Genomic DNA, 23,151 nt, shown 5'->3' on the forward strand with positions numbered 1-23,151 from the left:
AGAATATTTCCATAACCCTAATTTCTGATCACCAAGTGGGATGTGATAGCCATATTAGATAAAAATTGTAGAGGTTGTGAAAGGATCTGCTTCCATTAAATTGACGACAGTGACAAAGCAACGACAAGGTCCTAATGATGATATGGAAAAGCTACTTGTACTTGCATCATGGATTAGGATCTGAACCAAAAGCACATACCCCTTAGCCCTAGGACCTTAACCGCTAAGGCACTAAGTCTCTTCAACCTGTTGAAGGAGAAAGCAGGGCCTGATTATGACTATGAATTCAATGTTTCTTCTCATTGATTCATGAGATTCAAGCAGAGTTTTGCATTGCATAGTGTGAAAATGTGTGGTGAATTTACAAGTACCAATGAGAAGCCTGCCAAGGAGTTTATGAAAAAATTGGATAAAATTATTATGGGGGAAAATTATTTGCCACAGCAAATATTTAATAAGGAAGAGACCTCTTTGTTATAGGGAAAAAATTGTCTGAGCAGACATTCATCCACCAAAAGCTAAAATCTGTACCTGGTTTCAAAGCTCTTAAAGACCATATTACGATTCTGTTAAGGGAAGTAATGTGGCTGGATGGATATAAGCTGAAACCATTTGTGATGTGGCAAAGTGAGAATCCACGAGCCTTCAAAAACATTAGGAAGCATACTCCTCCGATTCATTAACAAACAAATAGGAAGTCGTGGATGACTCAAAAATTGTTTGCTTATGCCTTAATCAACTGCTATGTGACTGAAATGGAAAGCTATTTTGTGAAAGAAAATATAAAATTTTATTAATTCTAGATAATGATCCAGGTCATCCACCTTACATCAGTGATCTTCACCACAAGATCAAGGTCATGTTTCTACCTCCAAACACTACTTCATTGATCCAACCAATGAATTAGGGGGTTTAGACTTATTATCTATGGAGGACTTTTTCACAAGCCATTTCTTCCACTGAAGGAAATGATCAGACTCTCATGCAATTCTGCAAAGCATTCAATATTTATCATGCTATTAAACATTCTGTGAAATAGTGGGCCTAGCAAACAATCTGAATCTCGAAGTGAATGATGACATAATTCAACTCATAGAAAGTGCCCCTGCAGAGTTGACCAATGAAGAATTGGTCGAACTGAAGGAACATGTTGCAGAAGAGGAAGAACAAGAAAAGGAAGAGGGAAAAAGAGAAACAAGAAGAGGTAGTTAAACCTTTCACAGTGAAGGATCTTGCAGAAATGCTCTCAAAATGGCTGAAGACATGGACCCTAATGTTGAAAGCTACTTTTTAATAGAAAGGAAAGTACATGATGCATTTGTTCGTTATAAACAAATTTATGACGAAAAGAAGAAGAGGAATAAGCAAAGCACGTTGGACATTTTCATCAAAAAAAAAAAAACAAAGGTCACACCAGAAGAGCCGCAGCCTGGTCCTTCACATAGGGAACGTAAATAAGATGTCATTGTGGAGGAAGATTTGGGTGATTATTCTCCTGTTTTATAGTGGCAGTAATGCACAGTACAGTTTTATAAGGTTTAAAAATTGAAATGACAATATACTTATTACAGTTAAGTCCCTATCCCCTATAACTCTGTTGATTTAATGTATTGACTTACGTCTGACTAGATGGAACGGAACCCCGATTAAATCAAGGGATGACTATTTTTATATGGTACGGAAACCCTGCTCTAGAGACCAAACATGGAACTTTTTCAAGCTACTTCAGGTCTCCAATAAGCAGGGCAGTGGTCTCACACGAGCAATGAAATTCATCTTCCACCTAAAGATAATTACAAACATCCATGCCCAAGGCTGGATTCGAAACCACGACCTGTTGGTTGGAGAGCAAGTACGCTAACCACTCGGCAAACCAGGCTGGTATATTTACTAGTATAAACGAAGAGTACCAGAACCAACTGTTTTACAAAATAAGGACTGGTTTAACTTTTTAGTAGAATCTTGTTCACATAAGAGGCCTACCAGAGGATGAGATAGGTTTCAAGAAAGGCAAAAGGTATCAGAGATCAGATCCACTGCCTTAGGTAGATCATTGAGGCATATTATGAGTTTAGACTTCCTCTGGTAATGTGCTTCATAACCTACTCAAAAGTTTTTGCCTATATTCAACATGTGAAATTGTGGAAGGAAATGAAAGTAATGGGTTTTACCCCAATGCTATCAAATTGATAGATAATTTGTACAGTAGGCAAGATGCCACAATAAGAACAGGTATTAGATTAACTGATTAGCTTCAGATAGGCAAGGGAGATAGACAAGGATGCCTACTTTCACTTAGCCTGTTTAGTATCTATGCTGAGGATATTATGCATGCAACACTGGATGGACTAATAACAGAAATCAGGATAAGTGGCAGATGGGTCAGCAGTCTCATATGCTAATGATACAGTGCTCCTCTGTAATGACAGAAAAACTAGGACAAATCCTTGACAGTTAATGAGATCAACAAGAATAAAGAACTTATGCAACCCAAGTAACACAAAGAATATCATTCTTGAAGGACATACATAGAGAGAAAATCCTGAGAAACAAGTGTACATTTAAAGTGGAGAAAAAAAAAAATTAAGTCAGCAAACGTGAGTACTTCAGAACAAGTATCAGTGTTAAAAACTGTTGTTCAGAAGAAGACTGGGAGCAGCTAGAACAGCAGTCAGAGTTCTCTAAAGTACAGAAAAGGAGATCTGTCACTACAGGAGCAAAGCTAAGGATTCTGTATGTAGCTTGCTTGCTTTTTTTTTTCTTTTCCCCCGGTTAATACTCATATAGATGTGAAACTTGGAACCAAAAGAAATCTGATATTCCCTAGACATATCAGATTTCTTCTGTCCTAGTTTTTCTCTGTCATTACAGAGGAGTACTGTATCATTAGCATATCTGACTGCTGACCCATCTACCACTTATCCTGATTTCTGTCATTAGTCCATCCAATGCTGCATGCGTAATATCCTCAACATAGATACTAAACAGGTGAGGAGAAAGTATGCATCCTTGCCTATCTCCCTTGCCTACCTGATATGCCTTAGAGATGTGATGTTGCAGGAGACTGTTGAACTCAAACACTGAAAGGTGGACAGATGGATGAGTTCCGGAAAGAATCAGTAGAACTTTATTTTAAAAAATTGACAGAAGAAAGTTGAAATACTTTGGGCATATAATGGAAGAAGGACTTCTCAAAACAGTAAAAGAAGGTAAAGTTCCTAAAAAAAAGGAAGTGGTAAACCCTCAATGACATAGATGGATAGTGTATCTGGAGCAAGTCATTTTCATAGAATCAAAGCCCTCGGGAAAAGCTTACAACAGGCCCACGGAGAGACAGATTTTGTGCAGTTCATTGCTGAGTGACCATATAGTATCTGCTGATGTCCAGTGAAATTATGGACAACACTAAGAACATGGCCTGGTTGGCCAAGTAGTTAAGATATCTGCTCTCCAACCAAGAAGCTGCAAGGTTGATTCCTATTACAAGTATGGATGTCTGTGATTGTTTTATATGAGCGATGAAGAATTATTCATCCCAGGGTAAGTCCACCAACCTACTTACTGGAGACTTAAAACTTCTTGAGAAAGTTCCATGTTTGGTCTCTAGACCAGTTTTCAAGATTATATAAAAAATAAATAAAAATACAAAAAATTATGCAAAATTCACAAAAATAGAAAATAATCCTGAACCTACCTACCATACTAATATGCTATAGATTTACAACCTTTCACACATGGGAGTCACACAAACCAAAATATGGAAGACAATAGAAATGTTCTAAAATAAGTTTTAGAATGTATACAAAATGTTAGTGAATTATAGCAAAATCTTATAAACATGTTGGTAAAACATTTTATAAACTGCAGTTAAAACCTTTTTTTGAGAGCAAATAGCTCTATATAGAAAATGAAAGCATCTAACAAATGTTATCAACTGAGGTACACTTCCTTTAAATATGTAAAGATAAATCCTCTAACACCTTTTCACTCCCCCCCAGAGAGACTGGGCAGAAACTATTCTTAACATTTTCAGAAATCAGTAGGCAGCTACTATTCACCTCACCAACATTGATGAGTTTAATTCTACTAATGATTTGTAGACTTATAGGCAATAACTACAACAGGTAGTTATCTTGTGTTCCATAATAAATGGTATTACTGCATGAAACGGTGAGTCCTAGAGAAATTTCTAAATTGTAGCAAAGAGCAACTAACATAGGAAATGGATTAAAAAGGCCTCAAAAAGACCCTCTACATTGGCAACCAGGATTAATGTTAATGTTTTTTCTGCTAATCTAGTCATGAAAGGTATAAGACCACATAGGCTAACACAGTCAATAACTTTGCTGAAATTAAATGTACAAAAGAATACCAAACAATCAAAAGCATTCCTATAACTATGTATTCTTTAGTTTCATTACTTCTATTGAAATAATGAAACATTTCAATATTTTTCAAACTGCAAAACAAACAAGCCAGCCAGAGAAAAACTATTTTGAAAAGTATGAAGTTACTTGATTTTGGCAGGCAACTAAATGTAACATGTTTAGGGAAAGGTGAACATTTGTACACTAGCAGCAGAACAAAGAAAAAGGTAGCATTTGTGCTATGTTTCCACTGCCAGCAATTTAACTCCCACTTCAAGTACATGTCTTATTCACTTAAGCCAGCATTTTGAGAACAAGAATGAAAATTATTTTTCATAATTTTACACCTAATGCATTTCTCTTACTAAAAATAAAAAAAAATAAAAAAAACTGCAAACATTCTGGTATTACTAACTTCATACTGGCAGAATTAGCCACTGATTCATTAATATAAAGATGTGGAAAGGACTGTATTCGTCAATTTGTTTTACTGAACTTTGTTTCATAAGCTAACAACAAAATCAATAATTAAAATAGCTTACTTTTCTCGATCATCCCAGTCTTGAGGCTTTACATCATTTGGGTCATCAATTTCAGCAGGTGGATTGACAGGGGGACTTGTGGGGAAAAAATAAAAAATAAAAAAAATACTAATCACAAGGCAATGTTTTCTATTCAGGTATACAATAGTAAAGATTTCCTAAAGGTATGTAGTATTAAAGATGTATATATTATACACAAAACAAACTGACATAACGTTACATTATATTATTATCATCATCATCATCATCATCACACGACACCTCCACGGGGTCCACAAACCCATTACAGGAGACCCAAACTATCCACATTATCACAATTTCCACCTATTATTAGACAAAGCACTCAAAACTGACTGTGGCAATCCATTCCATTCATTCACTACTCTCTAAGAGAAAATTACTCTTCACACTGTTACTAAGTAGACATTTACTCAACTTCCAAGGTAGTAGCCTCCATCACTGATAAATGATGAAGGCTACTACTACCCTGTTAAGAATAATAACTAACTTTCCATTTCAACTTTAATATGAAGGTCACCTGGAACAAATACACGTGTATATACCCGGAGTATACACACACGTGTATACTCCAGGTGACCTTCATATGAAGGTCACCTGCAGTATATATGCATGCATGCACACATACACGTGCGCACACATGCACATGTGTGTGCCTCCCGATTATTTTAGAGTTAGATGTTGAAAGTTTTTCCTCTTGGTTATACTATAAATTAAAGATGCAAGAAATATTCTTGCTTTCATTCTTTATCCAAGTGTAAACAAAGTTTGCACATGAAGCAACTTCACAACTGGGTTACTTGTATAATAAAAGCTAATGACCCAAATTCCCATAATGGGAATTTGGGTCATTAGCTTTTATTGGGTCATGTCCATAAGAATGTGTGCCTTGCATTACAAGATACTAAGAAAATCGATGTGAAGTCATTAGCCTTCATGCACAAACTTTGTTTGCTTACACTTCAATAAAGGATGAAACCAAAAATATAATTTCTTGGCCTCTTTAGTATAACCAAGAGGAAAAAACTTTTAACACATCTCTGATCCAGAGTATTTTAGTAATAAGGTGCGACACCTTTTGGCTACTTTTATATGTGGGAAATATATGACTTCTGCATTACTTCAACCTTGGTATCTCTTCTGGGTCTAGCTCCCACTGATAACATTTATTAATGCTCATCACTGGGTTTGCTTACTTCCTGGGAGTAGAGAAGTTCTACTTGTGGAACCACTGCTGAGTTTCCTGTCCTAAAGTGATTCAAGGTCAGGAGTAATGAGTTTAGTACTGATTTCTTAGGATCACTCAATGAGATTTAGAGTGATCTTGTAGTTCACGAAGAATTTTTGGAAAGGTATCCTCACACTTAAACATATCTTGATAAAGGTCGAAACCAGTCTGGATAGTGGCCCTTCCCATAATACATAGCATTATGCATGTATGTAAAGATATGTGCCTTGCATTATGGGATACTAAGGCAATTGATGTGAAGTCATTAGCCTCTATATACAAGCAGCCCAGTCATGAAGTTACTTCATGTACAAACTTTGTTTGCTTACACTTGGATAAAGAATGAAACCAAGAATATAATTTCTTGGCCCCAAGTGCTGGCAGTCACACAAAAAAGATGGATGTTTGTCATTTGGCTTTATGGCCTAAACAGATATTTGACTAGTTAACATCCAAAAATTGACTTCATTATTAAAAAAAAACTAACTGTCTCCCTTTTCCAGATAAACTAGCGACAATTACCAAATTGACAATTGGTAATTGTCACTAGTTTGACAATTGCCAAATGGTTCATTATCCTTTTCTGTTTACAGAAAACCAACATAGACAGGAAGGTAATTATGTAAGTAAATCACACTACCACCACCACCTATTCCAACAGTAGCATCCCTTAAAGAGCCATGGTTATTTGTTCAAATGACATAGACCCTGAAACTAAACTAGTATCTTCACAAAACTTTTTAGTCTATGACTAAAAGCCTGAGTCCGCGCGGTTAGCCTAGTGGCTATGCGCTTCGCAACCATATGCCTGGGGAAGGAGTGTCCTAGGTTCGATTCCCGTCGGTGACGTGAGGAGCTGAAGGATCTTCCTCAGCCATAGCCAAGTTAGCCAGTCTTGGGCGTGGACAGCAGGGTTTTTTCCTCAGTTTATTCTGGGGTTTTTCATCCCGCAAAGCAGGCAAACTGGCCTTGAGAACTTAACACTACAGGCCATAGGATATACTGGGGCATAGGGCTGACCACCTTATCCTGTAAACGGATTGAGGTCCGATGATCAATGCACCCTCGACACCGCAAGGTAAAAGAGGGTATAAAGAAGATGAGATGAGAAAGATGAGACTAAAAGCCTTACAGACTGGGACCTTCTCCTTCCATTCTTTCTGTAACTAACACAAAAGATCTTTTGTGTTGGTTACACCACCACTTTTAAACCACATAGGTGGTTTAAAAGTTGCATTGAGATTATAATGGTGTAGGATTCTATTGATTTTTTGTGACAACCCTTTAATATATGGGATGGCTATAGTTTTACTGTAATCTATATTCTTTTTTGATGAAGTTTTATGAAGAACTTTATTAACAGTATTTTTGTTATAACCATTATTTATAAATGTGTTGCTAATAATCTTTAATTCTTGTTTAAGAGCTTGTTGATTAGAGCAAATTGTTATAGTTCTGTTTTTAAAGGTGTTAATGACTCCAAATTTTGAGATGGGTGGTGATATGAGTTAGCATGTATATATTGGCTAGTATGTGTCTGTTTGCAGTAAACCATGAAGGATAGACTGCCTGGGGAAAACGATGACCAGTGTATCCAAGAATGGTAGCGAGTTCTGATTTTCAATTTCGATAGTAAATTGTATGCATTCATGTTGTTTGTTCACATTGTATGGCTGAGGAATGTGTTTAAAGTTTGTATGATGTAACAAATCCAACCAATCGGGATAACTCTTCTCCAGTAAACAACTCTAACAGTGAACAACAAGTGAGACAAGGTGTGACCAACCCATCAGCAAGCAATAGTCAAATGTGGCTTGATATTAACATATCAAGCCACACCTTAAATAACAGCAACTTGCTTTACTTGATAAAGGCCTTAACTTCGCAGTAGCACCAAGAACTGTTAATAAACTGGATTTTAAATACCACATAGAAAGAGGCATTAAGTCTCTTCCTATTAATATAGCTGATAAAATTCGGTTAGAATCCAACAATGTTCTGAATAAAAAGAAAACCTTATATAGTAATCTTACAAAAACAGAACTAGCAGTAATCAAGTCATTAAAAGCTAATCAAGATATAATTATAAAAAAATCAGACAAAGGTAATGCCACTGTCATCCTTGACAGATCAACTTACATCCATCAGATAAATCAACTAGTCTCCGATAACAGCACCTATCAGCTTGTAAACTATAATCCAACTAACAGAATAAAGAAAAAAACTGAGAAATTACTTAAGTCAGTCACTTCTTGGCCGTCAGACACTGTTAAAAAAACTTAAAACTTATATCACATTACACCCATTCTCCCAGAACAAATGGTGTTCCTAAAGTACACAAATAAAACATTTCGCTTCAGCCGATAGTTGAAGGAATACACGTCCCTAATTATCACCTAGCCAAGAAATTAGCGTCAACACTCAAGGAGTTTGTAGGTCATCCCCCCCCTCCTATATAAAAAACACAACACTTTATAAACAAAATTAAAAACATAACACTCGGTTATGTTTTTAACTGAGTGTTATGTTTTTATTTTATATATAAAACTGACTAATAAATCAAAGATGATTTATTAGTCAGTTTTGACGTTTCTGCCCTTTTCACAAATGTCCCAATCAGTGACAATTCTTCTACAGAACAAATTTTACCTACAAAAAGAAGGTACAGCCATGGGCTCACCACTAATCCCCCCCCCACACACACACACACTTGCTAACTTTTATGAGGAAGCTTTTGAGCAAAGTGCTCTTGATTCCTTTACACTAAAACCTACAGTGTGGCTTAGATATGTTGACAATGTTTTCGTTATCTGGCCACACAGTCAACAAACTTTAAACACATTCCTCAGCCACCTGAACAAACAACATGAACCATACAATTTACTATCAAAATTGAAACTCAGAACTCGCTCTCGTTCCTGGATACACTGGTCACATGTCTTCCCTTCATGGTTTACCGCAAATCGACACATACTAGCCAATATATACATGCTAACTCATATCACCATCCATTGCAAAACTTTGGAGTCATTAACACACTCAAAAAACAGAGCTATAACAATTTGCTCTACTCAACAAGCTCTTAAACAAGAATTAAAGATTATTAGCAACACATTTATAAATAATGGCTATAACAAAAATACTATTAATAAAGTTCTTCATAAAACTTCATCACAAAAGAATATAGATTCTTTTTTGATGACAGAAAACAAAGTCTTATCCTTGCTCTGAAGAAGGATTGGACCAATTTGATTCAATCACTTGGTGCTAAGCATGGTATGACGTTATGAGAGCTGCATCATAGTTCAGGGTAGACATATTCCATATTAAAATGTCTCTCCCCATAGTTTTCTGTAGGCACTATACATTAATTCCTTAACTACGTCCTTAGGAAATTTGAAATTTTTGCCAAAAACGTATTGCAATTTAATTTGCACAAAATTTGTAACATGTTAGCTTTTTTCCATACTTCAAGTTATTCCAGTTTACACACCAAATGCCTTCTCCAAATCCACCAAAACAATATGTGTGCTTTATTGTATGCACACATATTGTAGTTAACTTTGTCTGGTACTGAGATAATTACACTTTCAAGTTTCAGAAATAGTGATATATCTATTTCCCCTTTTCCATAAGTTCAGCTCAAATTTTTATAAATCTCAGTTAAACTGTCTTTATCAGTTTGTTCTTATACTATCTTGACATGATACATTTAAATTGTTTAGCTAGGAAAATGCACTTTATCTCTAAGAATGTCAGAGTCCATCTTGGTAATAAACAAAAAAAGATTTAAGCATTCATATTTAAAAGCTGCCTGTTATATAGTGTACAATTCCTCCATATACTGCTCTCACCTCCTTTTTATTTTTCATATCTTTCAGATTTGTTAAGATGTTATTTGATCTTTTATCATAGCACATGCCTACTGCACTGCATTTATTAACTGAATATAATTCCTGTTTTTCTTTCTTTCAGCATTCTGAATCTCACTTATCCTTCAGTCTCCTATACTCTAAAGTAACTGTTCCTTAATCTTATGTATTGCTCCTTACCCTCATCCTAGTTGATTTTCACTCATTTTGTTATTACCAGAATTTTCTAGGTTTCTTCTTATAACCAAGCATTTCTCTACTACTTGTTCTTGTTTATTTTATCCTTATCATTTTTTCCCTGTAATATATATTCTGGATGTTTATTCTGTTTCATTAATTTACCTCCAAAAAGTTTTATATTCTTTTCTATAGTTGTGTTTTTTAATTTAATCTTCTTCCTAGTGTTATATCCCGCTTGGTGCAGGGAGTGCTGAGATGATGCTATTTGTTGAAGAGCCTGGTGTGTGTGTGTGGAGGGGGGGGCTAAGTATTGGCATGCATTCATGAGGCCAGTTTGCCTGTTTTAAGAGATGAAAAACTAATTTCCAGGAAAAAAAAATCCTCCTTCTCCATATGAGACAAGCTAACTCATCTTTAGTTGAAAAGACCTGATAAAGGTTCCTTGCATCATGGACGGGAATCGAACCCAGGTTTTTCTGACCGAAGGATTCATCTATACTGACTGAGGTACAGAGGCTCCATGTTTTTTTTTTTACTTTATTCTAACTACCAAATTCTTAAGTCCTAATCAAATTCCTACAGGCACAATACTATTCTAAAGGAATTCAGTTTAAACTATTCACTCTAACAAACTATTTCTGTGGTCCCTTATAGGCTGCTAGGGTGCAAATCAAACATAAAAGAGCAATCTGAATTGATATGAACAAACCCTAAATGAGCTTGCCACCAAGTTTTCCCTTCTATAATAGAAGATGCATGTAGGTTTTCTTCTCTTTCTAAAATTAAGCAGAACTATAAAAAGCATCAGAAACAATAATAATAAAATGTTTTGCAATAGCATGCTATCATTATCCTCACAGTATGCATTAAATTAAAAATGGCAAGAAATTATATTTTGTTCCATCCTTTATCCAAGTGTAAGTAAACAAAGTTTGTACATAAATTTTCTTTGTGATAAGGCTATATGTATATAGAGGACCTCAATAAAGGTTGAAAAACCTTTGAGGTCCATTTTGAAATGGTACATAATTACCTAATTTGGCACCAGAAAATGGTCCAACAAACAAAAATCACTTGGCAAATATTTGTATAAAGAGAAAAATCTAAACTTTTATTGAAATTCAATCCAGCAAAGCAGAGTTGCATACAGAACGAATTAATCTGTGCTTGCATCTGAAATGATAGCTAAAGTTTTTAACAAATATAATCTTTATACCCCTTTCAAACCACATCATCCATTCTTCGAAACATCAGCCTCATCCTATTGCATATCCTAGAATGTATAAAGTTCCATATGTCTGCAATTCTGTCTACTTTGGAAAGAACCAGTAGATCTGTTAATAATATTTGTCTTTACGAACATAAAAAGAACTACATTCATGATCATCTGTATAGCATGTCAGGACGTAGAACATGCTCTGTATGTCCATCCCAACTAGTTAAATAGAAGATAACTGTAGTGCACAGAAATTGCTACAGGTCTCAAGGACTATTTTTGGAATCAGCACGAGCTATGAACCCCCCCACACACACACACACAGTATGGTTGTGTTAATTTGTCTACAATCTAGAAGACATTTATTCTACAACCGCATTTAGCTTGATTTCACTGAATTAACTTCGGTGTTTATCCACAAGAGGAGACCTTAATAGGAAATTAATTCTCTTCAGTTACAATCTGAATGTTTCTGTAACAATCTAGTACTGTGTCCTACTAGTTCTAATTTTATGCATTGAAATGGTTGGAAAACCCAGGCAAATAAAATAAATCTAAATTATTTTGTTCTGATATTGTTTATTATCATAATAGAGGCACCTCCACGGAGTCTGAAGACTTATCGCAGCAGACACAATCTATCATACCTCTCCTTGAATCCATTAACAGACAAAGCACTCATAACTAATTCTGACAACCCACTCTACTCTACTCGTTCACAACCCTCCAAACAAAAATCTAGTCCTCGCACCTCTATTAACCACACCTTCACTCAACTTCCAGGGATGACCCCCCCCCCTGTTCTGGTCCCTCTAGCCAAGTGCTGAAATGTTTCTGTCATATTCCCTCTTTCTCCTATCAACCAACTTCTGCAATCCCCACACCCTCAATCTATCCTCATAGGGAACATTCCACATGCCACTCACCATCATGGTCACTTGCCTCTAAATCCTCCCCACCACTTCCTCATCATCAAGAAACCCAGAGGACCAGACTTGATAAGTAGCAATCTTAATTCTACCTTAGCAATACGTCATCTAAACTTTAACTCTCTGTCTACCACCACCCCTAAATCTCTAGCTTCATCTATTTCCTGGAGTACAGTGCCATCAATATGATACAGTATGCAATATATTTATCCAAAAATGCATAACTTGATATTTCTCCACATTAAACTGACATCCATTATCTTCTGCCCATACTGACATCCTATTTAAATAATCCTACAAGCTCTCCACATATCTATCTTGATTAACATGCTCTACCTACTTTTGTATCATCAGGCAAACAACTGAATATTTCCTTTCAGGTTATTTCCTACATCATTTATGTACAAATTAAACAGCAATGGTTCCAGTACTGAACCTTGCAGCACACTACTAGTCACCTGTTTTTGCCTCGATTCTGTCTGTCCATATAACATTTTTTCATATAAGTCCAGCAGTCACCCTCTTATCCATGTAACAAGAGTCATATCCATCCCTAAAGGGAATTATATTGTCCTCTTTCCACTCCCCTGGAACTTTACCAGCACCGAGACTTAAAGAGCCTAGTCAAAGGCATTGACAGTTCCCTTGCACATTCTTGCAAAACCCTAGCTAATATCCCATCTAACCCCACAGCTGTATTTACATAGAGATTCTGCATTATCCTAAGAGCCTTCAATTTATCCACCTTTGTTCCCACATTAGTGTCTGTCACATGGGTTAAAGTAGTAACGTCACTAGGATAATATACCCTCGCAAAGTGGTCACTCGAGTAACCCAACTATTTTAGCCACTTCGGCCTCCTATCTTCTCTACTTTCCCTGAAAATACTAAACCCTTCACATTCAATCCCTGTGACATCATCAACTATCAGCCAAGTCTCATTAATGTCTAACATTTTTTGAGGTTGCACTAACCAATGCCAGAAATTCCTCCTGCTTGTTCCTGATACTTCTGGCATTAGTATATAGAAACTGTCAAGCAAAAATATTCAATATTTTTGCTTGAGAGACTAGATAACTCACTTAGTCATTCTCACACTCACTCATCTCATGGGTGCCTTCACACAAACTCACTTGCTTCCACCCTAACTGCTTCAATTTTCGTAAATTTGCACTTCAGCATTCTTGGTGAACAAAGCTCTCTCTCCAGACATAATGCTGAAACCATTCAGATGCAGCACTGTACAAATCCTTCTTTCCATCAAACACAGACTAGAGATCAACAAATGCCATATTATGCTTACATATTTTACTAAATGCATCTAACTTTCATGGATATTTTAAAGATTTTAAAAAAATCTGAGTGAAACTTTTCATAAAGAGTCACAACATTGAGTCCCTTCACAACCATTTATACTGACTTTCTTCACTTTTTCCATTTAGAAGAATATGCTTTAGGCACTCTACAAAGTTTTATGTTGGGGGGAGAATCCACTATGTAACTCCAAAAAGCTTTCTGCTGATGACTTAATTTGTGGGGGACGACATTTTCGACGCCACTTCTAGTCAGCCCTCTTCATCTACTTGTAAGGTTTAAAAGCAGCCTTACTCAAATTTACTAACCACAAATAAAAATAAAAATACTGATGCATAAAAATAATTATAAGGCCAAATTTAGTAATTATAAATTACAGATACCAAGAAATTATATACTTGGTTTAATCCTTTTTCCAAGTGTAAGCAAACAAAGTTTGAGCATGAAATATAATCAGGCTAGGGCAACTCTCATATAAAACTAATGACTTCACATCACTTGCTTTAGTATCTCATAATGCAAAGCACACAATCCTTACGGTATGTATAATGCTGTGCATTATGGGAAGGGCCACCACCCAGACTGGTTTCGACCTTTATTGAGTTCTCATCAGTGGGAGCCAGACACAGAGGTGATACCACAGTTGAAGTAATGCAGGAGTCATATTTTCATATACAAGTTGCCAAAAGGTGTCACACCTTATTAAAATACTCTGGATTAGAGATAGCTGCTGGATGTTTTTCTACTTGGTTATACTATAAATTAATGATACCAAGAAATTATATACTTGCTTTAATCCTTTATCAAAGTGTAAGCAAACAAAGTTTGCACCTGAAATATAATCAGGACTAGGACAACTCATATATAGAAGCTACTAAGGCAAGTGATGTGAAATCATTAGCTTCTATGTACGAGTTAGATAATTTCTTGTTATCATTAACTTATAGTATAATCATGTGGAAAAACTTCCAACAGCTATCTCTAATCCAAAGCATTTTAATAATGTGACACCTTTCGTGTACAAATTGCCAAAAGGTGTCACATTTTAATAATGTGTGACACCTTTCGGCAATTTGTATATGAAAATATGACTTCTGCATTACTTCAACCTTAATATCACCTCTGGGTCTAGCTCTCACTAATGAGACCTCAATAAAGGTCGAAACCGGTCTTCATAGAGACCCTTCCCATAATGCATAGCATTATACATACTCGTAACGGCGTGCTTTGCATTATTGGATACTAAGGCAAGTGTCATGAAGTCGTTAGCTTCTATATATGAGTTGCCTTAGTCCTGATTATATTTCAGGCACAAACTTTGTTTGCTTCCACTTGGATAAAGGATTAAACCAAAAATATAATTTCTTGGTATCTTTAATTTATAGTATAACCAAGTGGAAGAATTTAGTAGTTATAATTATTTCCCTTCAAAATTACAATCATTTTTCTTCAGTAGGTTGAATATACAGATAGTCAGTATACTTACCCCACCCGCCATTGAAATATTTTTGGATGGTGGTAAATAGGTTAATTACAATGATCAATGTCAATTAAATTAGGGAAATCCGTGTTTATGTAAACTGGAAACTACTGGCGATTATAATGTTATAAGAATCAAATATATAAATAATAAAAATTAGGTAACATTCTAACTGTTCACATGATAAATATTTTCTATACTTAATGACCATGCCTCAGTAACACAATCAACAGTGATATCCTTCAGTCAAAGATTGAATCCACAGGATGCAAGTTATGTTTATAAGCATTTTTCAACTAATATTGGGCTAACTAAACTCATATGGCAGTGGTAGGTCTTCTCTACCAAAAAAAAACTTATTCTCCCGATGCAAAATAAATCGAGAATAACTGTGAAATGTAGATATGATTAATCACCTTATCAAAGCAAAAATCTGATTTATGAAAGCCAAATTATTTGGTAATATGTGGAAGACAGCAACAGGATAAATTATGAGAAGCTGAGATAAACACAAGAACTTCTAAAATACATTTTGCAAACTTTGATCCTAATCATACAGGAAACAAAGACTATGCTCTTTAGTGATGTCTTACCAACATAATGGTTAAACAAGAGATTAACAATAAAGGTGACATATACAGGGTGTTCGGGATAAATTTGACATATTTATAATTAATTATATTTTTCCGTAAGTTACATGTATTAACACACACTTCTCTTCATTTAAAAGTTTGGACCCTTCTTCATTCATATACAAGATGTCAGAAAGGATGGATAGCTGGAACCCACCTGAATCAATGGAAGAGAATAACTTGTATCATGATGATTCGTGCCCACCATCAAAATAAGGATATTACGACTGCTGCCCAATGCTCCCTGAATACAGTAAAAACAATCAGGCATGAACTAGAGACTTGCAATGGTGACTACGAGGATGTAGCAAGAAGAAAGATCCCTAGCAGACGATCTGATTGCGTTCGTACAGCAGAATTCCTCGCAAATCTGCAGGAACAGGTGTTGAAGAACCCTGGCATTGGAATTCGGGCTTTGTTCGTGGAGTTGCTAACTGTAGTCAAGCCCTGGATAACAAGGGTAGCCAATGGTAGGCCGTATGTATGGCAGCAGGATTCGGCCCCTTGCCACACCTCTGGGAAAAGTCAAAAATGGTTGTCAGAAAATTTCTACGACTTCACCAGTCCAAATGTTTGGCCTCCAAACTCCCCAGACCTTAACCCCATGGATTATTTTGTATGGGGTGCAGTTGAAAAAGACACCAATCGCACTTCCAGTAATACAAAAGCCCAGTTAATGGATAAAATTAAAACAGTTTTTGCGGCCCTTCCCAGGGAGACTGTAGCATCAGCTTGTTCGAGGTTCCGAAGCAGAATTGAAGCTGTGATCGATGCTAATGGTGGTTATTTTGAGTAAATCTTGTTGATAGTATTGTAATTAACTCTGCCTGTAATGTTTTTTTGTCAATTCATTAAATTTAATAGATACAAAGAAGATTTTCTTTTTCCTTACGAAACTGTCAAATTTATCCCGAACACCCTGTAAAAGAAGGAAAAAAATCATATTTGTAATATATTAAACTTTCCAAGTTTTAATTATTAAATACCAAAACTCACTTAAAATCATCCAGAATATTTCCTTTATGTATGCTTTTTTTGTCCAGAAGAACTTCAAAACTATTGTCAGGACTAATAACTGAAAATAAAAATACAAATGCTTTCATTATGGCCATCCAAAGAATTTTCATGAATTAAGAGTGCTGTTCTGCAATTAAAAGGATTTACCCAATAATAAAAACTGCTATACTTCCTAATCAGAGAATTCAAGACGAGAATTCAAGATTAACACGAAAATAGACAACAGAATAAGTAAAGCTTATATGGTGGGTAGTTAGCTGAATAAGTTTATATGGAACAAGAGAAAAATTAGCTAAAACAAATTAGAATTACACAAGGTAACATTCAAACGAGTTTTAAGTTATCTGAGAGTTGGGTTAGAAACAAGCACTTGAGCAAAGATTCAAGATCACAGATATGAGAGTTCTAAGAAAAATTAGAGGCCTGAACTTTTAGTATCATTAAAAATAAAGGTATTAGTCAGGAACTTGATGTGGTTAGCATTCAAGAATATGTAATCTAAAGTGGTATGGTCATTTAAACAGAATGGAAAATGAAAGGTTAGCAGAACAGATGTTTGATGGCAAGAAAAAAGATTCAGAGTAAGATCAAGATCTTACTTGGATGAGGTTCGAGGTTATATTGCGAGTAGCTGTGTAATTTAGCACTTGTGTGAAATCAGCAATTTTTTTTTTTTTATCTGTTTTGTTGTTTTTTCATCAGCAAATCAGAGTATTATAGTGCATCAGTGTAGATTTGTGTTTTAGAGCATTAGTATATTTATAACATTTTTATTGTGATATTTTCGGCATGGCATCAGCACAACAAACAACAATGGCAAAGACCGTGTTGTCTGGCAATTTGATTTGGGAGATATTATTCAGTGTACTATATGCAAAATGTATGCATCGAGAAAATTAAAGAATATGTGGAAGGAAGTTGAAACTGGAGAGAGAGAGAGAATACGTATTAAGTGTTTTAAAAGTGAGTGTCTGTTAGGTGATGAGAATGCAACAAATACGAACAATAAGATGAAAAATGATGTTAATAATATCAAACATGAGGCTGTGAAAACAGACAAGAACGAAATGGATATCAATAAAGAAATAGCGTGCTTAAATGTTATCCTTCATAGGACAAAGTGTGAAATTGAAAAACAGCAGAAGTGGCAAGAGTTAAGTGGAGCTGAAAAAAGAAAGCAGCAGATGATCAGAAAGAATAATAAAGACTGACCGAACAATCAAGAAAAACAAGTAAAGGAGAAAATTATGTATGGGGACTCGATCATCAGTGGATTACTTAACAAAAGTATTTCAAAATCATGTTTCCCAGGTGCAAAAATTCATGATATTAACCATGCCATCCAGATACAAAAAGGTAAGTCGAAGGAAATGGTTGTCTTAGTTAGTAGCAATGATTTCAGATGTGAGAAGTATTCTATGAGGGAGGATGTAAAGGAGTTGTTAGAAGAGGCAAAACTGAAGAGCGAGAAGGTGAAGATTGTATGTCTCCTACCATGCTATGATAGGGGCGAACTGAAGAGGAGGGCACTGATAGCCAATGAGTCTATATGTAGATTGTGCAAAAGAAATGATGTAGAATCAGTGGTCTCTGTTTGACAGAAAGAAGGATTTGTACAATGTGGATGGACTACATCTGAATGATTTTGGTGTTAAATGTCTGAAGAGAGCTTTGTTCACCGAGCATGCCGAGATGCAAATTCAGGGAAACTTAAGCAATTAGGGGTGGAAGCAAGTGAGTTTTGTGTGAAGGAACCATGAAGCAAGTGAGTGTGAGAATGACCAAGTGGGAAATCTAGTCTCTCAAGCAAAAATATTGAATTTTTGCTTGAGAGACTAGATTAGTCAATTCAGAAAGTAAAGGTGGGTGGGGGAATAAAGGGATGTTGCTGTTTTTATATACTAAATTACTTAAGGAATTGACAATGTATATAAGAATATAAATTAAATTACACTTTAATAAATATTTCCGATATTTCAGCAACATCACGTTGCCATCTTCAAAAGGAACTCACAGAAAAGGTACGTGCACGTAGGCACTACAGCACAGTAACTGAGAATGAAGTGAGGAAGCTATTGTTCTCCTAAAAGTCCTGATGGTGCCCTCCCCCCTTTCCCTAGCAGGCTATGTAGGTGTTCTTGGCCGCTGGGTTGAAGGTCTGCTGATGTAAGTCTCCCAAATTTGGGGCACCCTCATGCAGCCAAATTTGTTGAGGTTTAGAGAGTTTCTTAGGGCTGAGGCTGATTCCATGAATAGTCTTTCGAATTTGAATTTGCTACAGTGTATTATTGTAGCTTTCTTCCACTGTATTCTGTGGCGTGTATCCAGAGCATGGTCTGCAAGACCCGAGTGGCTGTACTTGTGTTCCGAAATTCTGATATCCGCTGTCCTGCCTGTTTGGCTAAAGTAAGACAGTTTTACAGCTGCAAGGAACAGGTAGGTCTAGGGGAAGTGGTTGGTCTTTAGTGGAGCAGATAAGGGGTGACAATTTTCTGTATGGTCTGTAACAGGAGGTCAAGTCATGTTTTTTTTTAAGATTTTGGTAATTTTTTCCAAGGTGCCTCGGATGTAGGGAATGGTGATGGATTTTTCAATATTTTTTGGATTTTATGGGGGGGGGGGGGGGGGGGGGGTAGCCACTGACAGAGAAAGTGTTGAGGATATGATTTAGTTCAGTGTTTAGGGCCTTGTCATTTGAACAGATTAGGTGAAATAGTGATTAGGTTTCATAGGTGAAAACACTATGAAAATAGTGTTTTCACCACTCCATATTGTTGTGGGGATGGGGAAGCGGTGGGGGGGGGGATTTGTTGGTGAATGTACCTGCCTGTATGGGTGGGTTTTTTTTATAAAGTAAGAAAACCAAGGTTCCATCAGGCTGGCAGGTGACTAGTGTGTCTAAGAAAGGGGAGACTGTTGTTTTCCTCTTTTTCCAGAGTGAACTTGATTAAGCTTGTCTATTAGAATTTATATACTAATACCAGAAGTATCAGAAATAAGAGGTGCAACCTCACCAAAAGTTATATGCATTAGTGAGACTTGGCTAACAGCAGATGATGTAGTTACAGAGATTGAATGTGAAGGGTTTAGTATTTTCAGGGAAGATGGAGAAGATAGGTTAAGGAGAGGAGTACTGTTGATTATAGCAGATTTGCAACCAAAAAACAAAAAAATAGGAGATAGGCAGGAGGGTGGCCGTTCATTTGAAGCAATCTAGTGTATAATTTATCAGTAAGATAAACTATACAGTTGGTTGTTGCTACAGGCCAGGGAATTCCATAGATGATCTGGAAGACATGCATCAATTAGTACAGGTCGAGTGATTATTATGGGAGACTTCAAGTATGGAGATATAGACTGGAAGGAAGAAAGATTACATGGCAGAAAGGAAATAGAATTTATACACCTGCTGAGAGATAACTACTTAAAGCAGCATGTGACAGAGGGGACTAGGGGTAGGAAAGTACTGGACCTGTCACAGGATCAGAAGAGCTAGCCATAACCAAGTTGACAACATTGCCTCCAATTGGTGAAAGTGACCATGTGGTCTTGACTTGGGAAATTGTAAAACATGAGGAATGTTCTATCAAGAAAAGGTATTTGTGGAACTACAAGGCAGGTGATTGTGACATATTTATGAAGCTTAAATCTGTACCATGGCATAAAACACTGAAGGGTAAGGATGTTAGTAGTGAGTTAAGGTTCATCTAGAGGAAGCAGTATTAAATTGCATACCTCAGATAAGGAGGGTTAATCGGGTAGAAGTTAGATGGATGAATAATATTATTAAGCAGGAGCTGCAGAAGAAGAAAATGCTATGGAGAGTATATAAAGAAAGGTGACAAGCAAACTCATGAACAGTACAAGGCTCGGGCAAGAAAGGTGACCAGCATGGCAAGGAAGGCAAAATCAGATTATCAGACGTATTTAGCCGAGCAGGCCAAAGGAAATCCCAAAGAGTTCTTTCGTTATGTGGCAAGTAAGAGGAAGAATGACTATAGGAGATTAACCTTAATGAGTGATAATGGTCACATGGAGACAGAAATGGATAAAATAGTTTAGTTACTGAGTGACTACTTTGCAAGCATACATCTTCCTAGTAAGGTTACTGCTTTAACCTATGTGATAGACACTAATGTGGGAACGGAGTGGATGAATTGGAGGTTAAGATATTGCAGAATCTCAATGTAAATACAGCTGTGGGATCAGATGGGATATCAGCAAAGACATAGCCAGTTCTCTTGCACAAGAATGCAAGGCAATGCCTTTGATTAAGCTGTTTAATTTAAGTCTCAGCTCTAGGAAGTGGAAAGAGAGCAAAATTATTTCTTTCAATAATGTAGGTTCTAAGACTACAGTAGCAAATTATACACCAATCAGTATCTCAGTGGTGGTGGTGGTAAAAGTTTTAGAAAAATTGGTAAAAAAGAGAATTCAAGAATGATTTTTCTGGATTTTGCAAAGGCATTAATTGACAGAATACCACATGAAACACTTATGCAAATTAGAACAAATGGAGATGAATATAACAATGGTTAAGTGGAAAAGAGCATGGCTGCTGAACATAAATCATAAAGTGGTATACGGAGGGGCAGAATCAAGGTGAAAACAGGCGACTAGTGGTGTGCCACAAGGTTCAGTACTGGGGACCATTGCTGTTTACTTTAAACATAAATGATATAGAAAATAACCTGAAAGGAAATATTGTTGTTTGCTGATGATGAAAAATGAGGTAGAGTAACAGTTAATCAAGGAGATGTGGAGAGCTTGCAGGACAGTTTAAATAGGCTGTCAGTATGGGCAAAAGTTAATGTGTGTTAGTTTAATGTCAAGAAATGAAAGTTATGCACTTTGGGATAAATAGATTACAAGCCATTTATTACATTGATGGCATTGTATACAGGAAATAGATGAAGCTAGAGATTTAGGAATGGTGGTAGACAGAGTTAAAATTTAGAAGACATATTGCTAAGGTAGCACATACGATTACTTGACAAGTGAAGAACACATTAACAAGTAGAGATAAGGAAGTTGTAATTCCTCTTAATAAGGCCTCGATGCATCCACATCTGCATTACTATGCTCAAGTCTGGTCTCCTGGGTTTATTGCGGATGAGGAAGTGGCAGAGAGGATTTAGAGGCAGGTGACCAACAGGGTGAGTGGCGGTGGAATGTGTCTTATGAGGATAGATTGAAAATGTGTGGATTGCAGAAGTTGGTTGATATGAGAAAAAGAGGGGATATGAAACACTTCAGTTGTTTAAAGGATTTTATAAGATAGATGCAGGGAAAATTTGGCTAGAGGTTTCAATATTTGGCTAGAGGGACCAGAAAAGGGTCATCTGTGGAAGCTGAATAAAAGTGTGGTCAGTACGGAGTGTGAGTACTAGACTTTTAGCTTGAAGAGTAGTGAATGAGTGGAATGGGTTGCCAGAGTCAGTTGCAAGTGCTTTTTCAGTTAATGGGTTCGAGGAGAGGTACGACAGGTTGTGTGGATAGATTGGGATCTCCTGCGATGAGTCTTCGGACCGTATAATAATAATAATCATCATCATCAAATTCCTGACATGTACCATCAAGGGATGTACAGGATATGATAGTACTACATGAAAAATTTACATCATTACTAACTTCCTATCTACAATTTTCCTCCAAATCAGTCTGTTACTTGTCAAGACGCCAACATTATCAGATCTTATATTTCTATTGTCCAAGGCACTTTGTATCATATCAATCCACCTATATCTTGGTCTTCCTCTGGGTCGTTTTCCTGCCAACCTGGCAGAGAACACTTGTTTTGCTAATCTTTCCTCGCCGATTCTGTTTAAGTAACCATACCACCTGAGATTAGCTCTGCTAACGCATTCCTGGATGTTGACAATGTCAAGTTCTTTCCTAATATCCTCGTTTTTATAACGATATTGCCATTGATGCCATCTATTCAGGCCTCTAATCTTTCTCAGGACTCTCATATCTGCGGTCGCTAGTCTTTGGTCAAGTGTTTTACTTCTGACCCAGCTCTCAGATCCATAAGTTAAAGTTGGTTTGAACACTGTCTTGTATACACCTAATTTAGTGTTTTGACTAATTTCTCTCTTATTCCATATAAATTTATTCAGTTGACTTCCTATCATACCAGCTTTGTTGATTCTGTTATCCATTTCCATATTTAATTTACCATCTTCACTAAAAATCATGCCTAAGTAGCTGAAATGTTTTACTTGTTCTATAGGTTCTCCATTCACAATGATATTTTCAATGCTTCTGCCTATTTTCATCATCTTTGTCTTGTTATTGCTGCCCTTTATACCATATCTCCATTTAGTCAGAGAATCTTGCAGGCTTGTATCGGATTT

At 36.3% G+C, this 23,151-nt stretch overlaps 1 protein-coding gene across 1 annotated transcript in view; it reads right to left on the bottom strand.

Moving 5' to 3' along the window:
- The window catches only part of LOC150109288 (calmegin-like), a 394,668-nt gene that overhangs the window by 233,721 nt on the left and 137,796 nt on the right, over window positions 1-23,151 (bottom strand). Inside the window, exons 9-10 of the mRNA XM_090412401.1 lie at window positions 16,775-16,853; window positions 4,910-4,984 (exon numbers count right to left, since the gene is read on the bottom strand). Of these exons, the coding sequence (XP_090268527.1) occupies window positions 4,910-4,984; window positions 16,775-16,853 (154 nt within the window). The remainder of the gene's footprint in view (window positions 1-4,909; window positions 4,985-16,774; window positions 16,854-23,151) is intronic.

This window comes from Typopeltis vanoorti, chromosome 2, assembly GCF_054136105.1.
Source record: "Typopeltis vanoorti isolate ZY-2024b chromosome 2, IOZ_Tvanoo_1.0, whole genome shotgun sequence".
NCBI classification, from domain to species: domain Eukaryota; kingdom Metazoa; phylum Arthropoda; class Arachnida; order Uropygi; family Thelyphonidae; genus Typopeltis; species Typopeltis vanoorti.